General features: G+C 40.3%; 1 protein-coding gene across 1 annotated transcript; it reads left to right on the top strand.

Annotated features, from left to right (window-relative positions):
* Positions 1-3952: 3952 nt before the first annotated feature.
* LOC133969197 (inhibin beta B chain) lies at positions 3953-7842 on the top strand. The gene is made up of 2 exons (XM_062405507.1): positions 3953-4804; positions 5126-7842. Exons 1-2 carry the CDS (start codon positions 4432-4434, stop codon positions 5899-5901), a joined length of 1149 nt encoding a protein of 382 aa, XP_062261491.1. The 5' UTR covers positions 3953-4431; the 3' UTR covers positions 5902-7842.
* Positions 7843-18905: the final 11063 nt, after the last annotated feature.

Below are 18905 nucleotides of genomic sequence, written 5' to 3'. Positions count from 1 at the left end.
ACTTTTTTTTCCTTGACACCCCCCACCCCCCTCCTTTACCAACAGTTTACGTCAGCGACGTACTTCTCAGGCGCAAGGAGACGTCCAGGATTCCTGTTTACACACCGTCAAACTATCACTGACAAGACGAAGGTGTGTCACCGAGATGCCAAAGAGAGTGTCTGTGTTTGTGTCTCCACTGCTGGAGACTGTAGATGCTGGTTCGTTTAGATGCTTCATACGTCAGTGTAGGGCCCGATTTCCCATGTGGCCCACTTTGTAGGGTGCTTCTACGCCACTGCACTTCAGAGGAGGATCACTACATTTAGTGGCTACAAGTGCCTTTTCTGATTAAACATGGGGTCGCTTCATTAAAATAATTTGCAGTATCATAGATTCGACCTCCTCTAATTACAATAATTAAAGATAAATTGTGTAAGATTAATGTGAAAGGGATCTAATTGCAGAAACTGACTATAAAACAATCCCAGTGATGTTTCCACTAGGATTGTTCCATCTAAACTGTAAGACTGGTTGTTTTATGTACCCCAGTCTGAAACACAGGTAGCAGCATGAATCTCTGCTTGTGTGGCTGACATTTCTCAGTGGATGTCCGCACACCACTTAGAAAAAATCCACCTTGACAAGACCATGCTACCTCTCCTTCCAGGGAAGGGCTCTCCCACCCAGGACCTTACTATCACCATTGACAACTATGTGTTAGCCCACACCCAGGCCGCAAGGAACTCTCACTCAACAGGCAACTCTCCCTTAACGCCAACATTGCTGCCTGCACAATGTCAGGAGAATACGTTCCCTTCTCTCTCAGAAGGTGGTACAGGTTCTGGTCCTGGCTCTTGTCATCTCACACCTAGACTACTTCCAGACATCATTACTTGCGGATCGGGCCCGGTTTACATCCAGGACATGGTTAGATCCTACACTCCATTCCGTCCATAGCTCCATCACCCCGAGGCACACCTAGCTACTTAATAAAATCATGACTGTTTGCTGTCCTAAACCAAATTGGTGATTGGGTAGGCCGCCATGTTTTTTACAGTAGACAAGACTGGATAAACTGAACACCTTTTCAATTTCGATGACAGCTGAAGGTTACCACAGGTTCTCTTTTGTTTTTTTAGGTTAGGGTGAGGTGAGGGGTTATCAGCTGCTCCAGGCAACTTCACTTTACATGTCACTAAATTCTACACCCTGAACCTTTAAACTGTTACTTAACATTTTGAGGAGGATTTCTAACATGTCCACTGGTTATCATACTGATATCAATGAGTGTATGAAATTTGGTGCAGGTTGATTGAGTGTGCTCTACTAAGTGCTCTTCTAGTTTACATTGCAATAATTCACACTGGCCAGAACAAGTCTTTACTAAATATGATTTAGTTTGAAAGTATACGTCCAATTTATGCCACTTTATTGGCCACTTCTAAGAACAAAGAACTATCATTTAATTTCACCTCAACTGACAACTGTTGTTTCTAGTGACTGTGACTTGTCATACAAAAATGTGACCAAGTTTGAAAAAATGCATTATTACAGATTAAACCTCATAGTGGAGGAGTGCAAAGTTATGCTGTGATTAACGTGAGCCACACTGTGTTAATAACTATAATTAAACTGCAACCTTGCTAGGGAGAGTTCTCACCATTTTCACTGTTCTGCCAGGGAATAATTGATCTGAGTTTGAGAAATCAGATGCAGCTTGATTAAATGTTCTCTCATAATTGCTGTTCTAAAATGTTCATGTTTGAAGGCCTATTTCCAATTTATGCCACTTTATTGGCCACTTCTAGGAACAAAGGACAATGACTTCATTTTGTGGTTACTAGTGACTGATGTTACATACATGTGATCAGTTCATCAAATATTATGTATTATTATAGATAAAACCTCAGGATGTCGTTTTGCAAAGTAATGATGTAATGCGGTCAACCTGTACTGATAACAATAATTAAAATGTAACTTGCTCTATAACTAAACTTAGAGGGCAGCTTCTGATGCCTTCAAAACAATTATGTTTTTTTTCTTATGTACTTCTATTTGCAAAATGTATCTTTACTTATTGCTACGTTTGAGGGATCTGAGTAATTCTTGCACAGATTTATCAATGACTTATCTCCCATACATCAGGTCAAACCTATCTAATAAATGAAGGACAGTCTATGTTGATGGTGGATTGGGGGCTGATGATTGGAATAAAAACTTCACCTTTCATGTGTGTGTCTCATCATGTAGTTGTTGTAGTTCTTACATTTCCCCACTAATCGGCAGGCAAGTACTTCAGTGATGTGCTGAGGCCTGAACGTCTCAGTATAAAGCTTGAATGTCAGAGGAGGGAAATAAACGTATCTCACGGATGTAGCTTATATATTTTGAAGATAAACTTACAATTGATTTGATTGTTCACTGTGTGTCTATGGAGGCAACATTTCAAACCCTGCATGTTATTGAAGGGTTTGACTTTCAAAATGAGCTGCTCCCTTTCCATGGCTGCACAGGGTTAATTACCTGAATTGGTGAAACAAATTACTAGCAACCTTTTAACTCCCTTATGGGCTTAATCGTGCAGGTCCATTCCACTGATGGCATTTGTTACACAAACTTTATCCAAACTCCTTAAGAGATTCAAGAATCCAAACTTTGTTGTCCGATAATGCAGGCAGTTATGGAAATGTATCTTACGCTTGTGTATGACACACCAGAGTATTCAACTTGGCACATCAGAAGGCAATACATTATCTGGATTAAAATGTCCCGAAATATACAAAATGCTGCAGAGAAACAGGAGTAAAAACTCAGAATGAAGTAAAGGTTGACCTGTGGCAGTTGAAAACTAAATATAAATATCTAACTGGCCTATTTGTCTACAGAACTTTATAAAAAATTTGTATTCTATAGTATATGTGTAGATCCGGGTCACATATCTAGGCCAAGAAGTCACAACCCAACAGAATTACAAAACAAATCCCTGTAGTTTCTCAAGGCAAAAATATTTTGTAAATATCCAAACACAGAAGACTTTGCTGTAAGAGCATATCCTAACAGTATAGACTAACTGTCTCTCGTTGTTCTCGTCTTTCCCCCTCACACACACACACAAAAAACCCACACACATACACGCACACGCACGCACACACACGCACACACACGCACACACGGCATCATCATTTTGCAACATACTGTGCCACCTTGGAGGGAACATGATAGAGCTTGCTTCAAATACTTCCTAAGAGCCTCGAGCACTTTCCCACATTTTGAAATACAATTCACTTGTCGGTGACTGCGAGGTCGACTCATCCTATAACTGGGTTAAAGGGCACCGGATTCCTGCTTCCACCTGGCAAGAGTGATGCAAGGTTGCGTTTAAAGCCTGAAACATGCTTCTGCGACTGCGTCTGCGTCTTTTCACGCCGCTGTGGCGCAAGACTCGTTTTCATTCATGCTTCCCCAACCGTTGCGCGTCTTACAAAGCAATTCCGCGCCAGAACACTAGGCGGAGTAATGCTTTTTGTCGAGACGACCTTAGAGACGCCTTCTTTCTTCTTCGTCGATTGTTTATTTACATAGCCACTGCGGCTCCTCGTAGCCTTTTTCTGGCGGACAAATCCGCCAGTCAGTGAGAGGTTATACAAGTGATCATACTATCGGATATCTTCTAACAAGTGCTCTTCTATTTGGTCCATATTCGTTCTTCTAAATCTTCCGTGATTTCTGCCGGTATTATGGGGCATGAAACCGGAAATGCAGCTCCAGAAGGGATGTAGAGCAGACCAATCACAGCCTTGCGGGCTGAGTGAGCTTGCGGAGCTTTGCCGTAAATTTTAGAAAAGGGGGTCGACACCCGTCAGCACGTAAGGAGGGATACATAAGCACGTAAGGGACCCGGAAGGGCTCTTGCGCTTACGGGCCCGTGAAAACGCAGAAGCATGTTTCAGGCTTAAGGCTCAGTGGCACCGCAGCGCGCAACGTGGCACGGGGACTTTCCCTGTTGTGGTGAAGGAGGAACGTTTTTCCTTATCATTTATGGAAATCAGTAACTTTTAAGACAAGATGTGCATCAGTGTAACCTAAAGGTGTGTCGTGTTACCAGAAGTTAGTTATGGGCGCTACCACACGTCGGTGATTGTGACTCAGAAACGTACGTGTGCGTGCGTTGTGAGAGTGCACAACAGACAGAAACTTTGCCAGTAATTTCCTTGGTGCCCCTATGCGCTCATTGGTGCCTCCCTCCAACGTGTCACCAGTTTGTGTGGATAATCCCAGATATCTTCACCTGCTGGAGGGTGAAACGCCACTCCTGTCTCTCAGCTGCTCTCCTCACGGTGTCCAGCTGCAGTAAGAACCTTTGACAAAACTTGTCTCGTTCACAGAACAACTCAGGGAAGATTTGAAGACTCAGTTGATTTGGTCTTTTTACGCACGACGAACACTGAGATGCATTTATTGACTTTAGCGTCAAGTATGACGGCGTTCTCTTTCCCATTATCTGTCTTTTTGGCACCTTTGCTGCTGAACGCTCTCCGGGTCAGTGGCTCCCCGTCCCCGGGCTGCGCTTCGTGTGGCTTACCTTCAATGGAGAGAGACGCAGAGGAGAGGCTGATGACAGAAATCGCCAAGCAGCAAATTTTGGAGAAGCTGCACTTAAAAGAAAGACCAAACATAACTCACACGGTTCCCCGGGCGGCGCTCCTCACTGCGCTGCGCAAACTGCACTCGGGGCGCGTCAGACAGGATGGCACTCTTGAACTACAAAACGAAATACCAACCAGAGATCCTGGCTATGAAGTAGTGAGCTTTGCAGATATAAGTGAGTTTGATATTTACCTTTTATTATGTAAAGCTGTTATTCCACTCTGCTTGTCACAGAAAGGTCACGTTTCATGTGCGCAATATGCGCAGAAATTAGGTCAGACTTTCTATTTGCTTTGTTAATTAGGCTACGTAATGTTGTTTTTTTATGTTCCTTACGATATAGAAACAGTTAGTACTTACAGAATCTGTCATCAATGTATAGATTTTAATAGCTAGAATATGCTGCTTTAACTTATAAGCATTGTAACAGGCAGCAACCTCTAGTGTCAAAATATTAACTGTCTGTGTTATTTTCAAATTTTTCTTTGATCTGTAGGTAAGATGGACAGTGGTGAGGGGGCCAGCCTCAATTTCCAGTTTCAGCAGGAACAAGGCCAGAGTATCCAGGTACTTGAGTCCTCTCTGTGGATCTATGCCCGCTCTTCTGAGGACCCTCGCCGGGACTCAAGACTCTTTGCCAGAGTCTTCCTTTCTGCAGTTGAACACGTGTCTGGTAGCAACCGCACCCTGGTGATAGAGAAGATGCTGGAGGTCCAGGACAGTAACTGGCACACCTTTCCCATCACCCGCACCCTGCAGTCATTCCTCGACGGTGGCCAACGCCGCCTACAGCTGGAGGTGAGCTGCGATGAAAATGGGAAGAATCTTTGCTCCTTCGATGACACAGTTAATTCCACGCACCAGCCCTTCCTGGTGGCCAAGGTGCGCCTCCGGGATGACCGCTCCAAACACGTACTCAGGAAGCGTTCCTTGCGTTGCGGGAATGTAGTAAGCGTGTGCTGCAAGAGAGAATTCTACATCAAGTTCAAGGATATCCAGTGGGACGAGTGGATCATTGCACCTGAAGGCTACCATATGAACTACTGCATAGGTCAGTGCCCCCAACATCTGGCTGGTTCCCCTGGAATCGCATCATCTTTCCATGCCACTGTCTTCAGCCAGCTGAAAATCAACGGCATCAACACAGCCACAACTTCATGTTGTGTTCCCACTGAGCGCCGGCCACTCTCCATGGTCTTCTTTGACTCTCAGCACAGCATTGTCAAAATGGATGTTCCAGACATGATAGTGGAATCCTGTGGATGCACATAAAGGACGCAATATGAGAGACATGGTACTTAACATAGATTTGTTTTGTGTGTATTGTAGACTGAGACTCACAGAGTGATACAAACACACATCAACAGAGCACATGACCAAACTCAAAACATTTACTCAGGTAACATCTGATGGATTTGACTTCAAAATGATAACTGCCTTACAAATTTCTTGTGTTATGCAGTATGTAGGTAGCAGGCTGCAGAGAAATACTAAGCTTCTCAATTTTAGATTGGAACTTATTTCAATAACTAATATCAGGCAAGTTATTCTAATTTATGCACAATTTGTGAATGCAGAAACATTTCATTCATATATCAAAGGCATAAATTAAAGAGAGGAAATAAACTAAGGAACATTAACACCTGTTGAACTCAACAGAGATCAGAAAGGTGTGATATCAATGTCAAACATTTGGCAGGAATGCAAACTAGTTCAGACTAGATCAATGTCAGACAGACTGCAGATGTTGTTTACATTAAGGTAATAATGTGATGCCTTCAAGAGAATCCTAATTCTAATTTTAGTCATATTTAGTTTATTTATTTATTTTTCCAAAATTGCTGCTGGGATTCAGTTCAAAGATGCAGTAAATTGTTTTATGGATCTTAGGAAATTGTGAACAGAAGTGATATTTCAATGCAAATTACATTATGTTAGATATTATATTTCCTGTGTGTTTCATATGGTCATAGTGTCCACATTCTATAAATAGAATTTAAATTGTGCCTTTTATAAATCGTGATGACCAAGTGGACTTACTCTTCAAGTATTGGGAAATTATAACTCACCTGAACTTTATTCAGTAATATAAATGGCTGGTAATAAAAGCATTTGAGCATCATTCTCAGTACAACAAATTTGATAATATTTCTAAGATGAAAAAGGTGCTTTGTTAAAATGGGTTCTGAGTCTAAACTCACTCAAACTTAAAGCGTAGAGTTTATATTTCCTCTTGCTGCTTTTTAACTTTTCAAAACACTTGAAAATTCCTCATTTGGGGAAACAGATATGTACAACTGGAAGCATAATGAAAACAAAATTGTGCCAAGAATATTTCCTTGAGGAACACCATTTTTTCATATGGGTCTCTCATGTGCAAGAAAATATGTTTTAGGTTGACATGTCACACAATTCTACTGCTATTCTGAGGATTTTACTATTTTTTACATCCAAGAAAATATAAAATTATATGACAAAGTTATGATACAGTGCAAGAGAACACTGAAATTGATATGAATCAGTTAAAAACTGCTGAAATCTGCCCTAAGCTCACTCTGATTGCAGTTGATGCCGTATGCAGGTTGAAATATGCTTAATCAGCATATTTACCATACATATTTACACAAGTATGGTAATCAGTTGGGTAACTGACTTTGACAGAATATGACCCCAGGGTTATTTTTCAGCAGCGTGCTCAAACATTTAGCTATTGCTTCAGTGTCAGGTAATGTGAAGGTCTGTGAAGCAGTGGGATCAATGACCATGGCGCCTTTAAATGATTCACTTGTATTTACGCTTTTGAGTTCAAACTTAAGAAATATTTTTAATACCGGAGTCTGTCTTTGCAGTTCATGAATTTATCTTCTAAGCACTTCCTGTCACAAGATTCATTGTGACATTGAGGTGCCGTTGTACCATAACTTACTATGCACTTTATCATCCTACTGTATTTTTATAGCAAATTTTATAGGCCTTCAGAGAGCACAAAGTCAATTCGCAATATATTTTAAGCTCTAAGTTGTGTTTAAATGTGTGGCATTGTATATAATTGCAGATGACAAATGATGCAACAATTTCTTTATAATGTAACTGATGGGAATGGAGCCAGGATTTGACTTATAATTTTTGGCTTCAATCTTTTTTATTTCATACTGTATTTAATGTATAACAAATTCTTTGTTTTGCAAATAAATGATAATATTTGCAATAAAATTTGTGTTGATGTGCTGAAATTAAATGATTATTGTTAAAGTTATCAATTACATTACATGTCATTTGGCTGACGCTTTTGTCCAAAGCGACTTACATTTTTAGTACACTCAACATTTATGAGGGGCCATTTAGGGGTTCAGTATCTTGCCAAGGACACTTAGGCATGCAGATGGGAAAGAGTGGGATTCAAACCAGCAACCTTCTTGTTGCAGAGCACCCGCTCTATCCCCTAGGCCACGCAAATAATGAGCCGAGCCAATCCCATTGTAGTTTTTAATCAATGTAGACTTTCACCTTAGAACAAAAAGATTAACAATTATTGAGAAAATGTATTACTTTAATTGAACCCACAGAAAATGTATGTATTTATAAACACAAATCTTTGTTTACTCAATCCTCTTATAAGGGCAACTGTGACGAACAGCAGTAATATTTCGAGAGCTGGTGCATTTTTAACAACCCCAAAGTAGTCCAATCAGATATGTATACATTAACACAAGTTTAAGTTTAATTAAAATTCACTTAATATATAGGTAAATGTACACCCATCACAGAACAGGCTAACACATCATTTATATAAGATGTACTGAAAAATTGTAATTTATTAATATATATGCTCACTCATTCGACAATGGCGTAAACAATAAAACACGCTTAAAATGTTGTCAGTGAAATACCACGTGGCTTTGATTCAAATTCAAATTCTTAATTCAATATAAATATAGTTTTTTTATTAATTTCTTTTCATAAATTTCCCAGTTTTATCCAGCATGACAAAATAAGGTACGTGCCATGTAATCACATTGGCCCTGTCTGTAAGGCAAAGGTCGTATTTGCTCATACAAATAGTAGAAGTGGCTTTATGGACTGTCTGTGTTTGGTCAGTAAACAGGTGTCACATTCTCTTGGCATGATACCCTTTTCACATCATGCATCTGTATTTGCGATTGGTTGCTCTTCTGTTTGATGCCACAAACCCAGAGAGAATGAATTTCATAAATAAAGTTTGGGGACTTCTGGCTTGACGTATGACAGGAGGTCAGTAAACTGGGCTAAGACAGAAGTTATTTCATTTTCCTATTTTGCTAGTATAGAAGCACATCTTGATATGGGACTCCACCATGGCACACTGACCTGTAAAGGTGTCTATGCTTTATTCTTATATTTCAACCACTCCTCTGATATTGAATTCTCCTACACAAGATCTACTCAAATCGAATCTCATAAATCCTCTGTGGACAATATTCCTGACTTGCATTGCCAAAACCTGTCAACTCCCCCTGTACAGCCAACAGAAATGCTGATATTACACCATCCAAACTGGCCTATAACCAGTGTCTGAGGGGAGTTCACTAAAATTCGTTTGAAATCATTTGAAGCAGAGTTGTTTATACTGTTCCTTGTACACAACGTTGACTTTATGCTTAAGAAGTTATTTTCTTAGTTCTTAAATATTTGTGGCCAAATGTGTATAGAATAACTAACAACACAGACTCCCAGGCTGAAAACCACTGGGACTGGCACAGGGATTCAATGAAAAATCATGAACATTCGTCTTTTGAAATTCAACATATGCGTTCATATTTCTTCCAGGAGATTTGATTTGCAGGAACAGCTCAGTGGATACTAAGCATTTTCACAGGACTGGCGTCCTTTAACCCTCTACATCAGCAGATCTGATGACCATCAAAATGATGAACTGTCAATTGATATCGTTGCTGAAAAAATATCAACACGTGTTATGGTTTTAGAGTATGATCCTGAGAGCAGTTCAGAGTTAACATGAGCGGCTGAGTACTCTTTGACTCAAGGAAGTCATTCCACTGGCCTCGCTCATGGAAAGCAGAAAGTCAACCTACTCTGGGAAAAAATAAAAGCCTACTGACTCACTGATATACTGATATACTAACACACTGACCCACAGACCGACTGTTTGTTGTGTGCCGCTATAACCCTAATCTTCCACTCCACTCACAATCCCACAAATCCCCTGGGGAGGGTTAAGGGTTAAGGCATCGGTCAGACTTGTCCCCTGCGATGTCATGACAGGACGACCTGTGAAAAGCTGCTTTCACACTCGCCTTTCCTTTAACAGTCTCCAGGTTAACAGTAAACAACGGATTGGGTGTTAAGTTTAGTGCACAAACATTTGAATGTACTCGTGATCATTTGCAACATACATACTCCGAGATAAATCGTCAGGGATCTGCACTATACATGTGTTCAACATATTCCATAAATGCTTAAAAAGTGAGTATGAATTAGAGGTACCATCAGACTCCCTAAAGAATACGATGCATATCACGATGCCCACTGATCTATGATGGTGCCCGCCTTCTTGCTGCCGTGAACGCTGCACTTAAAATAACTTAGATCCGCAGGATGATCCCATTACAACAGACCCAGTTACCTGTTATGTCTCCGTGTGTTATATCAGAGGTGCTTATAACCGCACAGTATCCTGCATTCTCCATGTGAACTCAGATGGAGCTTTAATTTAAACTTTGTGTCCTCTATAAACGAGGTCATTCAGCTCTCTAACGAAGATAAATTAAGTGAATAATAACAATAAAATCTAAATCTCCCGAAGGCTAATCATTCAGATTTACTCCAGGGAAAAAACAATCAAACCAACTCCGGCTTTATTGGGTTCATGTTGTTTACTCTGTCACGTTTACCTCCAAGAACTTCCAGGATTGTCAATTACTTATGACCAGTAGGGGAAATACTTGAGTTGAGGGACTGAAAAACTGTGAAGTAAAGAAACACATATTTATATGTCTCTTTCTTGTATGATCTTTTAAATCTTGCATTTCTAGATTCCATTCTTTGAATTTGATTAAACTCTTCAGATCACCTTCAGTCACAAGCCTGGACACTTCTACTATGTTTTACAGGTAGTCTACTCTCTTGCTTAGCATAAATAAAACTGATGATTGAACACTGATCAGTGCAAGTAACAACAAAGTGTAATAAGACTTGCCCAAGGCACTCTCTAAATCAGAATGTGTACTATTTTGGCTCTGTCTTGTAGAAATTGGGAGGAGTTAAAAAGGTAGAAAAATTATGATCAAGTGGAAACTCAAGATATTGTGATGGTGTCAACAAACTATTGTCCTGTACTCCTTCACAGAATTCTGTAGAAATAGCCATTGCCCAGACTTGACTGGTAAGGTAGCCTACTTTTGGAACAGGATAGGTATAAACGATGATACAAAGAAGTATGTGCTCACAATTAGATTGATATCGAAAACCCAGGTTTAAGACTAATGGTGCAGTGTCTCACTAAAACACTACTTTTACTTAATCAGAAAGCTCCCAATCATCCAGTTCCCAGTTTGAGCTGTTTGATCAAACAGTTTGATTGCTACGAGTGAGAAGATTTTGAGATACCTATTAGGATTCATGAGCAAAGCCCTCAGCCTGAGGCAAGTCAGGGTTTGGCAGAGCTTGCGGTAAACATATCATAACATGCACATTTTCAATGCCCTACAGCAATGACGCAGCTGATAGATCTTTTGTAATAGTTTTGACTGCTGAAGGACAAATACTGTAATTTTAAAAGACACTCCCACACTGAAGACTGACTTTGGCACCATATGGGTGTAAGAAAAATTATAACAGAGACATTTCTGAAAGCAATACGACAACGAAAAGATGATCTCTTTGGAGATGATGATTGTTCCATCAAACCAGTTGTGGCATAGCTTGATCTGAAAAAACTAAATGTAAAATAAGAATGGACCTGGAAGTGTTGTTAAATTGGACAGGAAGATTTCAGAAAGAAGACAGACCAAGCTTTTTGCCATTCATAACTGGCCGGTCTTTCTTATTCTATATTTGAACTTTATCCAAAGTGCTTGAATTGCTTGAGAGAAATTATCAATCGATTAGCAAATAGATTTATAGCTCTGTTCCCAAAGGAATACATGGCTGCCTCTTGCAGACAAAAATTGTCAAGGATTATGGTTAAATAAGATATCTACGGAATTTGGAATTGGGTATGTCTGATGACTTGAACATATAGTATATAACAGCAGAAAACCAATGATCATACTAGACACTAACTCCTCCTGGTTTTCCTGATGCTCCTGGTACATTTGCTATTTTCAAGTATTACAGTAAGCTTTAACGCAAGCCAGAACTTGCTCAGAAGGGAGTATACTTTGTCCTTGTTGGATTTTTGTGTCTATATGGTTAAGGAGTGGCTATGAATCTTGGATATGTTGACTGGGCATCAGATTTTGGTCAGATGGTTTTTCTGACATACATACTTTAGTTGAGTAACCATCCAAGAAAAGCCTTGTCTAGCCATCATGTAAGCAACTGGCCTGGATGTACCATTGCCAAAACCTTGCAAAAGAGCTCAAGAGTTTCTTGGCAACAGTCTAAACAAAGAAAGAAAATGTAACGTTATCAGTTGTACCCAAAAACCCATTGCCAAACTGAAATGGCCCAACAAGGCTTATAACTGACTGTTCTGAATTGTCCTAGGTTAACTGCTCTAATTCTCCGTTTCAACGCTGGCCCAAACCTAGTCCAAATGCTGCTGAGGAAAGGTGTCAGAATTGCACAAGCCCAAACCCTCAATCCTATCAAAGCAACCTGGTTCAGATATTATGTCTCAGACTGTTGGGATGAGTCTGAACATTGTAGAATTCAGGCAAGTGTACCATGACTAAACCTGATTCTACCACTCTGGCTCTTTGGAAACACACATCAACAGGCATTCCCTCCATGCACAACTGTTGTCTTCACACTTGACAGGAAATAACGCTATCTTAGCAGCGGAAGTTGGTCCCCGGTCATTTTCTCTCATGTGAGGTGGCACAAGTACTTTTGCATGGATTAAAGAGTAACACACATTTATCAAAATATCCATACTTTATTGATAAGCAACGTATTTAAAAGGTCAACGGACACTCTTAAATGGTGCATATAATATTTTAAGTTGAGAACTTTGCATTCGGGTACACATTCGGTACGCCACCTTGTCTGCAGCCAGGTACTCTTGACATTGACGAATTACAAGCATTGCTAAGCCGTACCTTCCGTGAACGTTTTGGGTTTAACCTCGTAGTCATTCCAAGCTAAAAAATCCCCAGTCTGACTCTGACTTTTGCTCTTCCTTATTTGTTTCATTACTGGAACCAAGAAACCAACAGCAGAGTAGAAATCTGCTTCCTGTTTGCATCATAAGGTGTCATGAATAGTCATGTGATATGTTTTCAGGTGTGTTAGTAGGGATGAAGGTCAGGGAGAAATGGTGCAAAGCAAAAATGCTTGTCTGCTGAAAGATAATTTTAAACACTATTTAATAAATATTTTGGATGTAGTACTTGTCTTTGCTAGTACTGCAGCCTAGTGGAGATTCAGAAAAGAACATACACTTCAACTCCTCAATCACTTTACGCTGGAGACACATTTAAACAGTGGGACATTCTACTACCATTTTTTAATTTGAAAAATCAGGTGGTTTGAACGCAAGTGTTTTAATGAGGACAGGGGCTTCTGGATTTAAATAGTTCATGATCCAGCAGGAGCTTGCATCAGCACAGCTCAGGGAATTAATGTCAGAGTCCTTTCTGTTCCACCTGAACCCTCACTCAGGTCTAACCGCACACGATTTCCTGTGTGGACCTAATTCTGTCAAGGTGGTCTAAACACAATCCATCCAATTCGGTTATTGTATGCCAACATCTAATGTGACGGTGTACAAATGTCACAGCCAAGATGCACAGCAGGGTTTTGAGTGAATCTTAGACCAAATATAAAAAGCTAAATACTCACTTAACTATTTCTTTAGATACAGCAGTGAAATTTGCTTTTTCCTGTGTGGCCTAATTATCACCGCTGGTTATTGTAATCAAAAGTTACACACCCTTTCTTAGAGATTTGGATAAAAAACGAGACAAAAAAGATTTCTGTATGAGTGGTGCTATTGGAGCTTACATTTGTGTTTCTCTAATGGAATGTAGTTCAGCGGACGTCATTGATTTCAGAATGTTTTGGTTTGCCCTGTTCTCAGGCTTGTACTATGCTGCCCTCTGGTGACAGTGGCTTGAACTAACAATAAACATTTAACTATAACTGGATGAATAAAACCATAAATATAATACATGTATCAGTAAGCAAAGTTTAAAAGTCTGACCAGCTGCAAAAGAAAACAAAACACAGTGTTATTAAATATATTATCAATTATATATACATATATATGTAGCAATATTTCAAAATAAAAGATTTTGCAGAGTTGATTGTGATGAAACATTGAAACGACATGAAGACATTTGCACTGTTTTGAAATATCATGAAAAAATAAATAAAAACAATACTCTATGTAGCAAAATGCCCTTACTGTCCACTGTCTAATAGTTAAATGCCTTGCTCATGAATAAATTGTTTTAGAGTCTGGAGTTTATAATCCTTTCAAAACAGTACCCTGGATTACATTGACTCCAGTCTGCTCAGTGGTACTACGATCAGATAATGCTGTAAAACAAACTACTGGAAACTACCTTTCCATTTATAGTGTACACTTAATAGTCCTGGTTGCTGTTATTCATTTCTATTCGTTATTAAATAGAGCAAAATTTCAAGTAAATTAAGTATTCCACCAAATGTAACCTTACTTGGAGGAAAATGTTATGTTTAAACAGTATAGTTTTTTTCCTTGATGAAAAAGTTCCCTGTAATGTACATGATAACCAATCAAGATCTTCTTCATTGAATGACAGGTAAATGGATTTTTGTGATAGTAATGTGAGTTCACTTCGGGAATTCCAAAAAACAAACTGTCGTAGAAACTTGGACTATGGGCAGAAAAGGGCTCTGGTTCGTCTCTGGTTCGACTCCACGGAGAGACAACAAAAGACGAACCTGGATTGATCTGTCCAAAAATCCAAGAGAATTCTCCCTACCCTGTCTAGTGCCCCTGAGCAAGGCACCTAACTCCCCCAACATCTGCTCCCCGGGCGCTGTACATGGTCGCTCACTGCTCTGGGTGTCCTGCACCAGATGGGTTAAATGCAGAGGATAAATTTACCTACCATTGCATGAGTGTGTTGTGCATGTCTGTGTATGTGTTTGGTATAAATAAACGAATCTCTTAATCTTAATCTTAATTGCATGAAGCATGAAGCATCAGTATTGACATATATTCCAAACTACAGGCCATATGTATGATTTAACTCGTTTAGTGATTATTGTAACATTCCCCCCTTGTCTGGAAAATTAGATACAGGGATGGAAATCAAGGATTTTCTAATTAAATCCATGCAATTTTCAATTAATTAGCATTATACAGTTAGATTCTCGTGATTACTTCCTGACCTTTTCTAACTCTGGGGTATTTCCACCAAGCAAACATTAACAATAAAAAATTATTTCTGAGTGGACATAATGCATTTTTGATAACTTTGGTGCATAGCTCTACAGACATATTTTATTGCATATTAAATACATCTATTTCATATCCTTCAAGCCTCTTTAACTGGGGTTAGTTGTCCTTGACCTTAATCTATATCTGTTATGCAAAATATGATTATTTACAGCTGCCTGCCTTCTGTTGATACCAACTAATCTGTTGATTGAATAAACTATTGACCTTTTCTATAACTCACAATTCGACTGCATGGTAGAGATACTAGAACATGATGTAGTATTAAGATTAATTAAGATTAAGATTAAGATCCATTTATTCATCCCAAACACATGCACAGACAAGCAAAGGCACACTCATGCAGGTAGGGAAATTTAATCTCTGCTTTTGACCCATCTGGTGCAGGACACACAGAGCAGTGAGCGACCATGTACGGCGCTCGGGGAGCAGATGTTGGGGGAGTAAGGTGCCTTGCTCAGGGGCACTAGACAGGGTAGGGAGACTCTTGGATTTTTGGACAGTTCAATCCAGGTTCGTCTTTTGTTGTCTCTCCGTGGAGTCGAACCAGAGACGAACCAGAGACCTTCTCTGCCCACAGTCCAAGTTTCTACCACTAGACCACCGCTGCATTGATCCATTGCAACCACTGCCTCATACAGTATATACGTCTTAAATACAATATGCCAATATCAAGCATCCCTGCAAAATATATATATTTATATATATATTATAGCAGGTCCACTACATCCACTTTGCATCCTTTTACTCACATGGAATCTCTGTGCAACTCCTAACTGTGCACCAGCCGAGACTGAAGATATACAACATCCATGCAGACCTGCTCGTCCTTGTGCATCGTTCATCCCCTGCAGTCTCTCCTCTTACTCTCTCCTCCGTGTGTAAGGGCCTGAGGTGAAGCTACAGAGAGCCCAAATGCAGTACCTGCAGAGCTGCAGCACTGTCAGACCCTGGACCAATGGAAAGAACGTGCATGTGCAAAGGACCATCTGCAACGGAAAAACAAATCCTGTAAAAGATTTTGTGGATTTTGCAGCACAGGGGAATGGTGTCCAGCTGCCCCACGAGCCTCTTAGTGACAGATGCTTTCTCTCCTTCTCATTCGCCTAACATGCATGTTCCTGTGAATCCTCCAGTGGCCTTAAATACTCTGAGCCTAGACACTCCTTCACCCTGCAGCCACGCAACACTTTCTTTTGACTGTTGAGTAAAGACACTGCCACATATAAGGATACAGAAATGTATATCTATTCAGTAATCACAAACACCACCCAATGGTTTCTGACAATTCAATGATAGGTTTTGTCATACTTTGATTAGGCAACAGACCCGAGAAACATCTCATTTACAGCTTTCACCTTCACTTGGCTGAAAGCGTTTGCTCTGACTTACTTACAGTCCTGACCCTGACTGTAATCTACTAAACTGTAACTAGGAATTCTCTCCCATTCACCTTTTCTCACAATAGAAAAACAATTCACAGTTTTGGCAAAAAGCTAAACTAAATTTCTTACACAATCCAATAAATCCGTCCATACATAGACTAGGGATTTGCTGCTTCACCTGTGTAATCCCTCCCCATTGATAATCTGGAGTGACGCCTGTGTTGGATTCTCTGTGCAGTCAGAGGAAGCAAATGGTTCCAGCATCTGTGCACTGATTTACATCCAGGACTCTCCTGCTTTACTCCTGCAGCAGCTATACCAGGACTATAGCCCAAGACTTTCATTGACAAAATCTGGTTTAACCACTGGCCTTATGTTCTCAATGGACTCCAGCCGCGGTTCAGGTCACCAACTGCTCAGACTTTGACTCATGGCTAATTTAAACTGGAACCCCTTCATGCCTGTAGATTTATTACCTGATTCTAACTGAGCTGTTTGGCTGAAAGACGTTTGCTCGTCATTTGCTCTGCGTGTGGAGGCTACTTCACTGCTTTCATCACCTCAAACTGCAGAAACTGTAACTGTGGAACTTTTACAATTATTAACCACATCTCTTGGTGACACCTTTACATTTTACTTTGAAGATTTCCTGGGAACATTCATATCATGGGCCAATATTAAAACTTAAACAGCAGCTTAGTGCAAACACAACAAATCAGAGAATGAGTGATGAATAACACAGACATTGTATTTCACAACACACCATAAAGTACACTACCTCACCTTGGGACGAGCCTGAATTTGAGTCAAGCGACCACAGGCAATTAGTCATTGAGGCAGTGCAAAACAAGCAAGAGGGCGCTAATTCACTGATTTATTAACTTGCAGTGCAGCAACAACGGAGAGAGTGGCATGTGCCATCATTTGCACTGTGGCTCCAACACAACACACACAACAGCAAACAGCAGGAGGGAAAACAACATCAGACCGCGGCTGTTATTGATCTCAATAAATGAAACAAGGCTTTTTTCAGAGCAGACATTTAGACTCTAAAACGTAGATGCTACTTAAAGCATCAACAGCTGTCTCTTTTCAAATCATAACCATAGACCTATTTACACAAATGCCAATATTCTGATATGCAGCCCCTTAAGACAATAGTCTGAATGATGCACAGATATATGATCAGCACTTTTTGATCACCTTAACCTGAATAAGGTCATGCTTGGAATAAGCAATTTTAGAATTAAAAACATGTGGAGTATAGTAGCGTCATGTAGACAAATAGACATCTTAGTCTTTTTATAATGTCCTGTCGTTTTCAAAGCATTTTGTAGTATTGACACACAGCAGTTGCCTTGACGACCCATGCACTAGGTTAGTGTGTAAACAATAAAAAGCGGTTTTAACTTTGGCAAAATTAGAAAGGACACAATCAAAAGTGTACGTGGAAGCGTCGTGCATTCAACCTTTTCTATTTGTGTTTTTAAAATTATTGTGGGAATGTCAGACATTTGACGCAGTGGAAGTGATGCTGACATGATCAGAACATTTCAACAGGAATATGACTGAAATATTCTATTAATGAATGAAGAACACGCAGTACTGTTGTTGTGTGTACTTGTACACGTTTTCTGGCCCCTGACTGACATCCTAATGACGAACACACAGTTGTGTTGGACCCTCCTGAGCCTGAGATCCGGTCCTGGTTTTGTGGAGGACCGAGGCGCAGCAATCCGCAGCATCCACACACACACACACACACGCACGCATACTCACGCACACACACACACCGAGCTGCTGCTGCCACACACGCTGTCCCACAGGCTGCTATGAAGTTACACCATTCAAGTAAACAAAAAAATTTATAGATACATTATCCCAATGACTAGATAACGGCGATCTTTATATATGGTCGCAGCCATGTCCCTACGAGTGTTTTATTCACACATGCATGTCTTTAAATAACTCATCCGGGCGCAAGAAATGTTCTCACAATTACGCACTAAGAGAAACAAGTAAGAAACCTATCACTGCGAGGGGAGAACGTGGGGCGTGTTGGGTTTGAGGGGAAAACTGCAGCAGCGTGGAGCTTCTTCTTAAGAAAAACAAAAAGTGAACTTCCTGTTTCGGGGTGGTCCACAGACTGTGGAGAAAGGGAGGGAGGGGGAGGGAGGGAGGAGAAGGGGGTGCGCATTCCCGCATTGGCTGTGCAGCCAAACTCCAGGGCGCTTTGCGGGACTCCACGGCCGAACATGGGGTTCAGTTTTGTCACCGTCCGT

The sequence above is a fragment of the Platichthys flesus genome, chromosome 2, assembly GCF_949316205.1.
Source record: "Platichthys flesus chromosome 2, fPlaFle2.1, whole genome shotgun sequence".
Taxonomy (NCBI): Eukaryota; Metazoa; Chordata; class Actinopteri; order Pleuronectiformes; family Pleuronectidae; genus Platichthys; species Platichthys flesus.
This window is presented reverse-complemented; position numbering and strand designations above follow the sequence as displayed.